The 13,614-nt window shown below is 49.0% G+C and overlaps 1 protein-coding gene across 1 annotated transcript; it reads right to left on the reverse strand.

Moving 5' to 3' along the window:
• Positions 1-703: 703 nt before the first annotated feature.
• hadhb (hydroxyacyl-CoA dehydrogenase trifunctional multienzyme complex subunit beta) lies at positions 704-13,495 on the reverse strand. Its single transcript, XM_035423451.1, has 16 exons — positions 13,382-13,495; positions 11,865-11,938; positions 11,585-11,626; positions 10,635-10,731; positions 9,746-9,790; positions 9,302-9,401; positions 7,288-7,375; positions 5,576-5,763; positions 4,967-5,147; positions 3,874-3,995; positions 3,569-3,648; positions 2,980-3,027; positions 2,717-2,804; positions 2,358-2,432; positions 1,505-1,669; positions 704-1,246 (listed from the first exon to the last, which is right to left on the reverse strand). Exons 2-16 carry the CDS (start codon positions 11,929-11,931, stop codon positions 1,211-1,213), a joined length of 1,422 nt encoding a protein of 473 aa, XP_035279342.1. The 5' UTR covers positions 11,932-11,938; positions 13,382-13,495; the 3' UTR covers positions 704-1,210.
• Positions 13,496-13,614: the final 119 nt, after the last annotated feature.

Below are 13,614 nucleotides of genomic sequence, written 5' to 3' on the forward strand. Positions count from 1 at the left end.
CAAACCCTTCTGTTCCGCAAACACAGGGCTGCAGACACCAAAAATCAGACAGACAGACAACAGGCATGATTTCCATCTCCAATACGAATATGACCAGAAGGAAACAAATATCTCATATTTCAATAAGATGACCTTTAACAAAACACCCTTATAATTCTGAAATTAACACCAAAACATCAAATTTCAACTGAATAATAAGTGCTTAAACAGCATTTGATTCCTTTGGTTCTTATGAAACTATTAATAATAACGATACTGATTACACATCACCTTCAAGCAACAAAAAGCCACTTTAAATGTATTGTTCAAAGACACGAATGAGCAAAAATAATAATTTCTGAAAATACATTCACTTACATCAAAGTAAAAAGAATTCATCTCCACACAAGGGTGAAGAAATATTTAAGCTGTATTTAATTACGATTGATGGATCTGTAATGTACCATTTTGTACACTGAAATCTATGTCCCCTGTATTCCAAAGCAGTATTCAGTAGCAAATTAACTTCTGCAATAAGGAGACTCAAAGCTTTCAGAACCTTCAGAGAGGCACAGGGGACAGTGTGAAATGAAGAGGTTTAATTTCCGTCTTCGGCTCCATAACAAGGTGGTGTGTGTGTGTGTGTGCATGTGTGAGACAGTGTATAAGGCATCGGGAGCAGGTGTGTGTGTGCTGCTCCACATAATCAAACCACAAAAATAAATACAAACACTTTCAGTTACTTTATTTTTTTGCTCAGTTTCATATTACATGTAGATGACAAACATGATGAAAAAAAATAACAAAAAAATGCGTAACCAGTTAATATTAATTTAATAGTCAACGGTGATGCAGTGCTGCACGTGTATGATTTATGAAGTGTAAACTGGCTTTTCTACAAAGTTAAATCTGTGCAATTTCTGCATTTACAACATTTAGAATCAGCCAGGGAAACGCCTGTCACTCAGTGTGTGAAGCCCCGTTTCTCCACACCGACCAATCGGCCGAGAGGAAGGCGATGAGTCATCATGTCACCTGACCGGCCTTTCGTACTCAGAATCACAGATCAAGGCAATGTGGCAATAGTATTTACAAATATCATCTTTCCCAGAGACCAGAAGACAGAAAAAAACACAGATCACTTCCTGCTTTGTACTGGAATGGCTCACCGAAAGAGAGCCCCGTTCAAAGACACGCCCGCAGCCATGCCCGCAGCCACGCCCATTCCGCCCTACTGTGGGTAAGCCTCTATGACCATGGCATGACCCTGAAAAACAAACAGACAAACCTCAGTAAGTGTGTGTGTGTGTGTGTGTGAGTGCATGTGTGTGCGTGAGTGCTCTCCTAAACACCCCCATTCCCTGTGAGCTCGAACCCGTGACCCCAGCGGTCCCCCGCTTTACCTGCCCCCCCCGCGCTTTACCTGCCCCCCCCCCCCCACCCTCACTCTACCTGCCCCCCCGCTTTACCTGCTCCCCCCCCCCCCCACCCCCGCTCTACCTGCCCCCCCCCACCCCCGCTTTACCTGCCCCCCCGCGGCGCACGCGGCCACCAGGCCGTACTGCCCCCCCTCCTTCTGCAGTCTGTGCGCCACCGTCATGACCAGCCGGCACCCTGTCGCCCCAAACGGGTGCCCCAGGGACAGCGACCCCCCCCAGGTGTTGAACTTCTCCATCGGGGGGGTCCCAACCTGAGAGGAAATAAAGCACACACCCCAATCTCACTGTTCTACAGTTATAAAACACACACCCCAATCTCACTGCCCTACAGTTATAAAACACACACCCCAATCTCACTGCCCTAATTATAAAGCACACACCTCAATCTCACTGCCCTACAGCTATAAAACACACACCCCAATCTCACTGCCCTACAGTTATAAAACACACACCCCAATCTCACTGCCGTAGTTATAAAACACACACCCCAATCTCACTGCCCTACAGTTATAAAACACACACCCCAATCTCACTGCCCTACAGTTATAAAACACACACCCCAATCTCACTGCCCTACAGTTATAAAACACACACCCCAATCTCACTGCCCTACAGTTATAAAACACACACCCCAATCTCACTGCCCTACAGTTATAAAGCACACACCCCAATCTCACTGCCCTACAGTTATAAAGCACACACCCCAATCTCACTGTTCTACAGTTATAGAACACACACCCCAATCTCACTCTCCTACAGTTATAAAAAACACACGCCAAACTCACTGTCCTACAGTTATAAAGCACACACCCCAATCTCACTCTCCTACAGTTATAAAGCACACACCCTATCTGAGCTCCATGCTGTACAGTGTAATATGAGTGTTACTTGTACACAAACATTTCGAAACATTATATATTAAATTTGTTGGAATGTTACCTTGGACTTCTTCCCCATGTATGTTTGTGCAAACCAATCAGAGTCCATGGCCTTTAGGTTCGCCATAATCTGACCCTGAAATAACAAATTCATTAGGTTTAGCGCTCACACACACACACACACTCTCACACACACACACGCACACACACACACACGGAAGTTTAGGTGCTGTAATTCAAACATTTCCATGCATGGGGTGTTCGTAACCATCCACTAAACTCTCCTGGGAAAAATTCCGGAAAACACCCAGGAAGTCACTCCTGCTGGGCATGGTAATCTCAGGATGTTGGCGGTAAGAAAGCTGCGTAAGCCACCGTTTGTGGGTCTTTAGGAGGGACGTCCTGCGGTCCGATACTCACCGCGAAAGCTTCGTGGAACTCAAACACGTCGATGTCGGCCATGCTCAGTCCGCTCCGCTCCAGGACCTTCGGGGTTCCGTAGGTGGGCCTACGGGAAACATTTCAGCAGAAAAACACACAAACGCAGCTTTACAGGCAACAAACGCAGCTTTACAGGCAACAAACACAGCTTTACAGGCAACAAACACAGCTTTAAAGGCAACAAAAGCAGCTTCAAAGGCAACAAAATGCACGCTCAGTTTCTCTTTTGAGCAATAACTCACCCCAAAAGCAGCTGATCTTTGGGGTCCTGGGACACATATACAAAATCTCTGCAAGAAGGAAAAATACATAAATCAGCAGCCACTTTCCTAACCCTAACCCTAACCTCTTTCCTGACCCCAACCCCAACCCTAACCACTTTTCTATCCTCAACACCAACCATAACCCCATCCCTAACCACTTTCCTAACCCTAACCACTTTCCTAAACCTATCCCTAACCCTAGCTAACCCAACCCTAACCCAATTCACTGCTTTTCACTTAAAATCAGCCAGCCTGGTTCAAGCTTTAGAAGTGTGCAGTGTGTTTCCTAAGTGAAACTGAGCTTCAGAAGTGTGCAGTGTGTTTCCTAAGTGAAACTGAGCTTTAGAAGTGTGCAGTGTGTTTCCTAAGTGAAACTGAGCTTTAGAAGTGTGCAGTGTGTTTCCTAAGTGAAACTGAGCTTCAGAAGTGTGCAGTGTGTTTCCTAAGTGAAACTGAGCTGTAGAAGTGTGCAGTGTGTTTCCTAAGTGAAACTGAGCTTTAGAAGTGTGCAGTGTGTTTCCTAAGTGAAACTGAGCTTTAGAAGTGTGCAGTGTGTTTCCAGCGTTACCTGAGATACGCTTTGGGCTTGTACCCCATGGCCAGAGCCTTCTCTTCAGACATGATGAGAACTGCAGAGGCCCCATCAGTCTGTTTAAAATCACACACACACACACACACACACACACACACAATACACAAACCATACACACACACCATACACACATTAAATAAAAAAGTACATTTAGATAACAGCACATTTCACAGCAGTGACAGTTCATTTGTCTCTCTAGTTGAGCTGTGCTGTATGCGCTCTACGTGCAGAAGTGAGATTGACAGGAAGGAGAGGACCAGAGTGTGACGTGATTGGCTCACCAGGAAGGAGGAGTTGGCAGCGGTGACCGTGCCGTGGGGTTTGATAAAAGCCGGCTTCAGCTTGGCCAGCTGCTCCATGGAGCTGGGCCGGATCCCGTTGTCCTTGGAAACGGTGTCCTTTCCTGTGGGAACGCCGTCAGTAAGGATCCCCGGTGACACGAGCGTTCCCATGGCAACACAAGCATTCCCATTCGACCCACAGACCCAGCTTTACGCACTTCTGCTTCACCGTCTGCACTGCAAATGCGTCTGTACTGCAAACGCGTCTGTACTGCAAACGCGTCTGTACTGCAAACGCGTCTGTACTGCAAATGCATCTGGACTGCAAATGCGTCTGTACTGCAAACGCGTCTGCACTGCAAACGCGTCTGCACTGCAAACGCGTCTGTAGAGCGCATTCAAACTGCAAGCACGTCTAACGTCCAAAACTTTCCAAATGACATCATCACAGACATGCATGAGGCGGAATGTTCCTCAGACAGAGTCTGGATCTACAGCCCGATCTTCCCTATTCTGAGAGTGTCTGCTTAGCATTTCAGTCCCACACAGTGTCGCCCCTCTCTGATCTCTACACACACAAACATCTCTGTTCTGGTCTGCTGAGTCCACAGAGACCATTCTCACAATCTCTGTCAGCCTGCCGGAGGAAGACGTCTTACTCGCCAAGATGCCTGCTGCTCAGAAGGTGAGATTACAGGGAGGGAACGTGATACTTCATTCATATAAATCGGACCGCGAAGAGACTTCAGTTTAGTTCCACACTGAGTTTTACTACGAACTAACACTCTGGGGTCACATACTGATGGACTAACATCCCCCAACACCGTACACGACATTACATTTACACTCAGCTATTTAAAAGACACTCCTATCCACAGAGAATTACTCACACTTACCTTTTTAAATATACAGTCCATGCACACAACTGCTGTTTTACTGAATCAGCATAGATGAAACACTATAAGGATCTTACAACAGCAGTGCCACACCAGGGAATGGAACCTGCAACCTCTCAGTTACCAGCCCAGTTCTGTGACAATCATAATAAGTAAACAAGCCAAACATGAGGAAGCGAGTGAGAAAGGGGCGGGACCTGGCACGTTGAAGCTGATGACATCACTCAGAAGCCCGGCGTCCTGGGCCTTCTTGGCCAAGGTGTGGGAGCGCAGCGCGAACTCGTCCTGCTCCAGACGGGTCACCCCGAAAGCGGCCGCCAGCCGGTCGGCTGAGTGACCCATGGTCTCAGCGGTGGAGAACTCCGCCACGGCAGGAAGCTGCCCAACAGGAAGAGGAGGAGCTTATTCACAGGAAGAGGAGGAACGTGTACACAGGAAGAGGAGGAGCTTATTCACAGGAAGAGGAGGAATGTGTACACAAGAAGAGGAGGAGCTTATTCACAGGAAGAGGAGGAAGAGGGGGAGGCGGTGGGGGGAGGGGAGTGGGTGTAGCGTACCTCTGGATAGAGGTTGGGGGGTAGCGTACCTCTGGAGAGAGGTGGATGAGGCGGAGGTGGGGGGGGGTGGGGGGGGGGGCGTACCTCTAGAGAGAGGTGGGGGGGCGGAGATGGAGGTGGGGGGGTAGCGTACCTCTGGAGAGAGGTGGCTGAGGCGCAGGTGGAGGGGTGGAGGAGGGGGGGTTGCGTACCTCTGGAGACAGGTGGCTGAGGCGGAGTTGGGGGGGTGGAGGAGGGGGGGTTGCGTACCTCTGGAGACAGGTGGCTCAGGCGGATGGACCCCAGCAGGGACAGTCTCTGGCTCAGGGTCTTGGCCTTGTTCAGAGAGAGCATAGTCTTCCTCATCTTACGGCTGTGGCGAATGGGAACGTCAGACATGAACTCCACTCCCCCCGCCACCACCGCGTCGCACTGCCCCGCTGCGATCAGCCCTGCAGCTGCGTGGGAGAGGGGGAACACTCAGTCACACACTTCCTGTGCAATTACAACTCCAGTCCTACAGGGGGCGTGGTGTCCTGTCCTGGAGAGCTGTAGGAGTCCTAACCAGCAGCACCCCTGGGCCTTAACAAGGTCAAATCTGGACTTCTTAGCCAATCAGTGACTTCAATTGCTCACTTTAAAGTGTGGGAACAAACAGCAGTCACCTTTGAGTTTGAGACTCATGGTGAACTCTTTTTTTTCCAGTTTAAATAACTTTTTATGCAAAGCAGCTTAGACTACTTTAATATTAAATGTGCTGTTTAAATGAAGATAACATACAAACTGGTATAATATTACATTACAATACATTAATATGAGCTGAAAGGAAGGAGTGACACTAGTAATGACACTAGTAGTCAGTGTTGAGTGAAGGTGTAGGATGTAGGTGGGTGTTGCGTGTAGGTGCAGGTAGGTGTTGGGTGTGGGTGTAGGTGGGTGTTTGGTGTGGATGTAGGTGAGTGTTGAGTGTAGGTGGGTGTTGGGTGTAGGTGCAGGTAGGTGTTGGGTGTAGGTGGGTGTTGGGTGTAGGTGCAGGTAGGTGTTGGGTGTGGGTGTAGGTGGGTGTTTGGTGTGGGTGTAGGCGAGTGTTGAGTGTAGGGTGTAGGTTGGTGTTGGGTGTGGGTGTAGGTGGGTGTTGGGTGTAGGTGCAGGTAGGTGTTGGGTGTGGGTGTAGGTGGGTGTTGGGTGTAGGTGCAGGTAGGTGTTGGGTGTGGGTGTAGGTGGGTGTTGGGTGTAGGTGCAAGTAGGTGTTGGGTGTGGGTGTAGGCGAGTGTTGAGTGTAGGGTGTAGGTTGGTGTTGGGTGTAGGTGCAGGTAGGTGTTGGGTGTGGGTGTAGGTGGGTGTTGGGTGTAGGTGCAGGTCGGTGTTGGGTGTGGGTGCAGGTAGGTGTTGGGTGTGGGTGTAGGTGGGTGTTGGGTGTAGGTGCAGGTCGGTGTTGGGTGTGGGTGTAGGGGCAGGTCGGTGTTGGGCGTAGGTGCAGGTAGGTGTTGGGTGTGGGTGTAGGTGGGTGTTTGGTGTTGGTGTAGGCGAGTGTTGAGTGTAGGGTGTAGGTTGGTGTTGGGTGTAGGTGCAGGTAGGTGTTGGGTGTGGGTGTAGGTGGGTGTTGGGTGTAGGTGCAGGTAGGTGTTGGGTGTGGATGTAGGTGGGTGTTGGGTGTAGGTGCAGGTAGGTGTTGGGTGTAGGTGCAGGTGGGTGTTGGGTGTAGGTGCAGGTGGGTGTTGGGTGTAGGTGCAGGTAGGTGTTGGGTGTGGGTGTAGGTGGGTGTTGGGTGTAGGTGCAGGTAGGTGTTGGGCGTAGGTGCAGGTAGGTGTTGGGTGTAGATGTAGGTGGGTGTTGGGTGTAGGTGTAGGTGGGTGTTGGGTGTAGGTGCAGGTGGGTGTTGGGTGTAGGTGCAGGTCGGTGTTGGGTGTGGATGTAGGTGGGTGTTGGGTGTAGGTGCAGGTCGGTGTTGGGTGTTGGGTGTAGGTGCAGGTGAGCGGTACCTGTGGTCATAGCCTGGTTGGAGGATATGCAGGCCATGGTGACCGTGTGCGCTGGGATTTTATCAGAGAAACCAGCTCCCAGAGCAGCCTAGAGAACACATGGAGACAGCCTCAGCGTCCAGATAAAGACCAAGCTACAGGTATGGAGCTGCAGGTATGGAGGTACAGGTACGGAGGTACAGGTATGGAGCTGCAAGTATAGTGCTGCAGGTATGGTGCATGGTGCATCGAGGGCCGCAGGAGCGCCCTCTGGAGGCCATGTGCAAACGTAAATGCCGTCTATACAATCATCCTGGTTTCATACCGACCCATTTAGCCTGATGTCACCCCACTAAACCATTCCAAACCGCCGTACGAGTCGATGGCACCACAGATCAGGAGATTTCTGTGCCCTGCTGTAAGGACGAGCAGGGGGGAACTTTAAATGTAAAAATAGTTAAATATTCACAGGGCGATACTGGGAGGGGAGGACAGGGGGTAATTTTCCACTGCACAGAAGGACAGACAGACAGACAGACAGACTGACATCAGTAGACTGGGCTCAGAATAGAACAGCTTCACTGCCAACTTGTACAAAGGGGAATATGCACTCAAGCCAACACCAGACACAAACTAACTGTTTCTGCCTGTTAATACAGGATATGCGGGTACACCGGTATCACACAACTCTGCATCCAGCAAGCACATCAACTGAAACATAGGCTGTGGGTTAATACAGAGCTGAATGGGACTGAGGGACAGATGCAGACATAGGTACAGGTATAGACAAGTAGAGACAGGTACAGGTGGGTACAGGCGACTATAGACAGGTACATGCGGGTACAGACGGGTATAGATGGGTACAGACAGGTACATGCGGGTACAGACGGGTATAAATGGGTACAGGCGAGTATAGACAGGTACATGCGGGTACAGACGGGTATAGATGGGTACAGGCGGGTATAGACAGGTATAGGCGGGTAGAAACGGGTACATGCGGGTATAGGCAGGTAGAAACGGGTATAGTCAGGTACAGGCAGGTAGACTGGAACAGTCGGGTACAGATGGGCACAGGCGGGTATAGGCAGGTATAGTCAGGTACAGATGGGCACCGGCGGGTACAGGTGGGTACAGACGGGTACAGGCAGGTATAGTCAGGTACAGGCAGGTATAGTCCGGTACAGGCAGGTACAGTCGGGTACAGACGGGTATAGTCGGGTACAGGCGGGTATAGTCGGGTACAGACAGGTATAGTCAGGTACAGGCAGGTATAGTCGGGTACAGACGGGTAAAGTTGGGTACAGGCAGGTACAGGTGGGTACAGTCGGGTACAGGCGGGTATAGTCGGGTACAGGCGGGTACAGATGGGTACAGGTGGGTACAGTCGGGTACAGGTGGGCACAGGCGGGTATAGTCGGGTACAGGCAGGTACAGACGGGTATAGTGGGGTACAGACGGGCACAGGCGGGTAGAAACGGGTACATGTGAGTACAGGCGGGTATAGACAGGTACATGCGGGTATAGGCAGGTAGAAACGGGTATAGTCAGGTACAGGCAGGTAGACTGGTACAGTCAGGTACAGATGGGCACAGGCGGGTATAGGCAGGTATAGTCGGGTAGAGGCGGGTACAGACAGGTACAGTCGGGTACAGGCAGGTATAGTCGGGTACAGGCGGGTACAGGCAGGTACAGTCGGGTACAGATGGGCACAGGCGGGTACAGGCGGGTATAGTCGGGTACAGGTGGGTACAGACGGGTACAGACGGGTATAGTCGGGTACAGGCGGGTATAGTCAGGTACAGGTGGGTACAGGCGGGTACAGGCGGGTATAGTCAGGTACAGATGGGCACAGGCGGGTACAGTCGGGTACAGATGGGCACAGACGGGTATAGTCGGGTACAGGCGGGTATAGTCGGGTACAGGGGGGTATAGTCAGGTACAGGCGGGTACAGTCGGGTACAGGCGGGTATAGTCAGGTACAGGCGGGTACAGGCGGGTACAGTGAGAAAGGAAAGCTGATTCAGGGCCAGCGCACCTCTCGGGCCACGTTGCTGGTCTTCACTTCCTGTATGACGGTTCCGTAGACAATGTAGTCCACGGCGTCTTTAGGGAGGCCCGTCTTATTCAGCAGGCCCCTGTCCCGCAAAACATACCAGTTTATTTCACCAAAGGAAAACGAGGGGGGGAAACATAAGTCATTTAAAACCTGCTTGCTTATGGTTAGAAAGGTGTGCGTCAGATTTAAAATCTGTGCATTTACTCCATTATCGTTTTTAGTAAAGATAAGCTCTTCTTTGGGGAGCTGCCACAGCAACGGTACAAACACAAAGCCCACTGCCACAGACAGTAAGACAGGCTGGCTCACCGCTGCATTAACAACACTTCACCACAAGAGGGCAGCAGGTGAAAAGCCCCCGTTTACTTCTTGCTTAAATTATGGTTCCAGAAAGTTTAGAAAAATAAGCATAAGAGCACTTACTGAAGGGCAGCTCTCGCTAGGTCATGGGGCATCAGATCCCTGTACCTGCAACACACAGCACCAACGCAGTCAGTCAGAGAGCCGTCCGTCAGTCAGAGAGCCGTCCGTCAGTCAGAGTTAAATGAGGTGTGCTTTGTTAGGGTTGGAATGAAAGCCTACAGGACAGTAGATCTCCAGGAACATGGTTGGGCAGCCCTGATCAAGCTGTTGAATGAGGTGTGCTTTGTTAGGGTTGGAGTAAAAGCCTACAGGACGTTAGATCTCCAGGAGCAGGGTTGGGCAGCCCTGATCTAGAGCATGCATGAGGGTGAGTATGTAGCTCATAAGGGCTAATGAAGCTCAAGGTTGGGGCTAAACTCCATGAGCTGAGTAGGACTGCACATTGGACTGTTCTCAAGACATAACACAGAAAATAAATATAAATAAATATTATTAACACAAACACTCTACGGCAGGGGTCCTCAATCTTATCCAGAAAGGGCCGGTGTGGGTGCAGGCTTTTGTTCCAACCAAGCAGTTACACACCTGATTCTACTAATCAAGATCCTTTGCAAAGAAGACTCTAGTATTTGATTAGCAGAATCAGGTGTGTAACTGCTTGGTTGGAACAAAAGCCTGCACCCACACCGGCCCTTTCAGGATAAGATTGAGGACCCCTGCTCTACGGTCTAGGAGTCCACACTGCACAACACACAAGTGCTCTGGCCCTTTAACTACCATGGCCCTGTAGTGCAGGACAGTTACTGAGCCAGCTAGGAATACCAAAACTCACTGCCCAAAGGAGAACCAGGCACACACACAGAAAGGGAAGCACCGATTGGTGTTTGGTGCTGACCAATGAGGAGGCACGATACTCAGTGACCGGGCCTTGAACTGGCTGTTTACTCACGTGGTGCCTGACAGGAGGAAAGGGGTACGAACGCCATCCACCAGAACGATGTTCTTCACGCCGGGCTTGGCCAAGGACTTCTTGCTTTTAGTTTGAACTGTTATAAAACACAAGAGCAAACACTCTTAAGTGTGACTGCAGCGTAATGAAAGGTTCAGCTGTATCATTTCAGCTAATAAACTAATAAAAACGTTATATTTAGAAAAAACCCAGACTGGAGATACAATGAGCAGCTGCAGAAGCCTGTTAGCACACAGTGAGCAGCTGCAGAAGCCCGTTAGCACACAGTGAGCAGCTGCAGAAGCCCGTCAGCACACAGTGAGCAGCTGCAGAAGCCCGTTAGCACACAGTGAGCAGCTGCAGAAGCTCGTTAGCACACAGTGAGCAGCTGCAGAAGCCCGTTAGCACACAGTGAGCAGCTGCAGAAGCCCGTTAGCACACAGTGAGCAGCTGCAGAAGCCCGTTAGCACACAGTGAGCAGCTGCGGAAGCCCGTTAGCACACAGTGAGCAGCTGCGGAAGCCCGTTAGCACACAGCGAGCAGCTGCAGAAGCCCGTTAGCACACAGCGAGCAGCTGCAGAAGCCTGTTAGCACACAGTGAGCAGCTGCAGAAGCCCGTTAGCACACAATGAGCAGCTGCAGAAGCCCGTTAGCACACAGCGAGTAGCTGCAGGAGCCTGTTAGCACACAGCGAGTAGCTGCAGAAGCCCGTTAGCACACAGTGAGCAGCTGCAGAAGCCCGTTAGCACACAGCGAGCAGCTGCAGAAGCCCGTTAGCACACAGCGAGTAGCTGCAGAAGACAGTTAGCACACAGAGCAAAGCAAATAAAGCACATTTTCATAGAATATGGCTCATTTTCCTTTATACATAGAGTATCTCAAAAATGACACGTGCAAATAAGTAAAAGCTTAAAAAGTTACATGCTCAGTTTGAGCAGAACTCAACCCACCTTGAGCCTGCAGAGACGAGGACGTGCTCAGGGACCTGGTGGCTGGAGGAACAAAACAAGAACATGGAAATGGAACATAGAACACGGAACACAGAACATGGTTAAAGCTCTATACCCCCTCCTCCCTGATAGCTTTCCAGTTTCCTGCTATCCATAATTGTACTACCGCTGGAAGAGTGTGGGGTGAGAGACTGTAGCCAGAGCAGAGACAGTGTAAAGAGCGGCTGAAGTCTCAATGCCCTTTAGATTTTACATTTCTAATGAATAAACGGGCACTTACCAAACCTAGCAGCCCACGAGGAGTTCGCTGAGCAGCTTCGTACTGTCTGCATTAGCATGGATGCCATTTTTCACCTGAAACACAGGATCAATGAGGCAATGCCCTTCAGCACACAAACCAATTCACTGGCACAAAAGTACACTGGATTATTGTACAGTGCAACTCCTAAATAAGACTAAACATCACAATCCTACTCAACTTTAAAGATCATTTCTGCACAGGCCAGTTTGGGCTCTTACTGTGATTAGACTTGCAGCAACAATCACAGAGGCTGATATCTTCAGGGGAAGCAGAATGACCATTTCAAACAAACAAGCCATTATAAGATTCAGGAATCAAGATACAGGTATTTTATTGCAATATGCAACAAGTACCATGGAATGCTAGTTCACCACTCAGCGCCACAGAATAAACAAACACTTTACATCATATAAAATATCAAAATACAAAAAATAAAAATAAAAACGCAGTAAGCAATAAGTAGGAATGATTTCCATTCATCATGCAATCATAGAGCAGCATGCTTAAATATTAGAAGCCTGCAGTCAGAACTAAGGGGGGCCGAACTGCTACGCTGGAAAAGGAACTCATGATTAAGAGATTCATTTTCACTTCATTCACGGTCTCCCAGGCAATATGACGTCACGGGCAGAGGTCTTTAAACTCTGTTCAAATACATCGTTTCAAAGTCTAGCCCTTTTTATGAAAGTGACTTAGTTTTAAGGGGTCAAAGGCACAAAAAAAAAAAAAGGTATCCCAAATAATTTCATTCTGAATTGTTTGTCTCTCTAATCATTATTCTCATACGTTCTTAGTCTAAAATGTATACTTGTTTTAATTTAGAACGGTTTCACTCCAAAAAGTATGACAGCGATTTGAATTATTAAGTCCAAGAAAATGTGCATTTGTGCCCCGCTAACCCGGAGTGAACAGTGAACCGCAGCGATGACGCTACAGAGCTGACAGGCAGCGGGAGGCGGGGCCCGCCTCTACCCTGTGACCCTTCACCTACTTCTTCCAACCCTGACTGACAAGGGCAACGACTGTAATACATTTAACATTAAACAGTTTGTGTTGATTTTCCTAATATAAAATATAAAATGTGCCGGCAACACAAGCACCCCGTTAGCTAACACAGCACTAAATTCCAACATTTGGTAATACAATGCGACTAAGAGACTTCATGCAAATACCCATACAGAAAATCAGTCTCTGGGGCAGCCAACTTAACGAGCAAGGCTGATGAGCCAGTTAGCCTGATAGCTCCAGATCGCGTTAAGATAAAATAGCACACCAAACAAAGTTAAGTACCTACTAAAACATGTAGCGTTTGCATAAAGAGCTAGCGATTCAGATTACATGCTTAGGTTAGCAACACTGGCAGCTAGCAGTGAATTACCACCTGGTTAGCAATCATGAATACCTGGGTATACGTATCCAAGAAATCATCCTAACAAATTAATAATTATCTCAGGACCTCTTACATGTTCAGTGGTGTTGCAAATAAGCAGTCTTACCCGTTGTTTTGTAATTCTGAGCGAAGACTTCAACCTACTTCCAAACTTCCAGCCCCAAACTACCACACAACAGAGTTGCCGTACTCTAAAGACCCCAACAAATGAGGCTGGCAGTCATGATGCCTGTTTCTAAACTTTAAAACGTTTATAACTCCAATATTTTGTAGACATTTACTGTATGTCAAAGCTACACTGTATATATATTATCATACGCAAGAACGGATTTTCATCGA

The sequence above is a fragment of the Anguilla anguilla genome, chromosome 6 (genome assembly GCF_013347855.1).
Source record: "Anguilla anguilla isolate fAngAng1 chromosome 6, fAngAng1.pri, whole genome shotgun sequence".
Taxonomy (NCBI): Eukaryota; Metazoa; Chordata; class Actinopteri; order Anguilliformes; family Anguillidae; genus Anguilla; species Anguilla anguilla.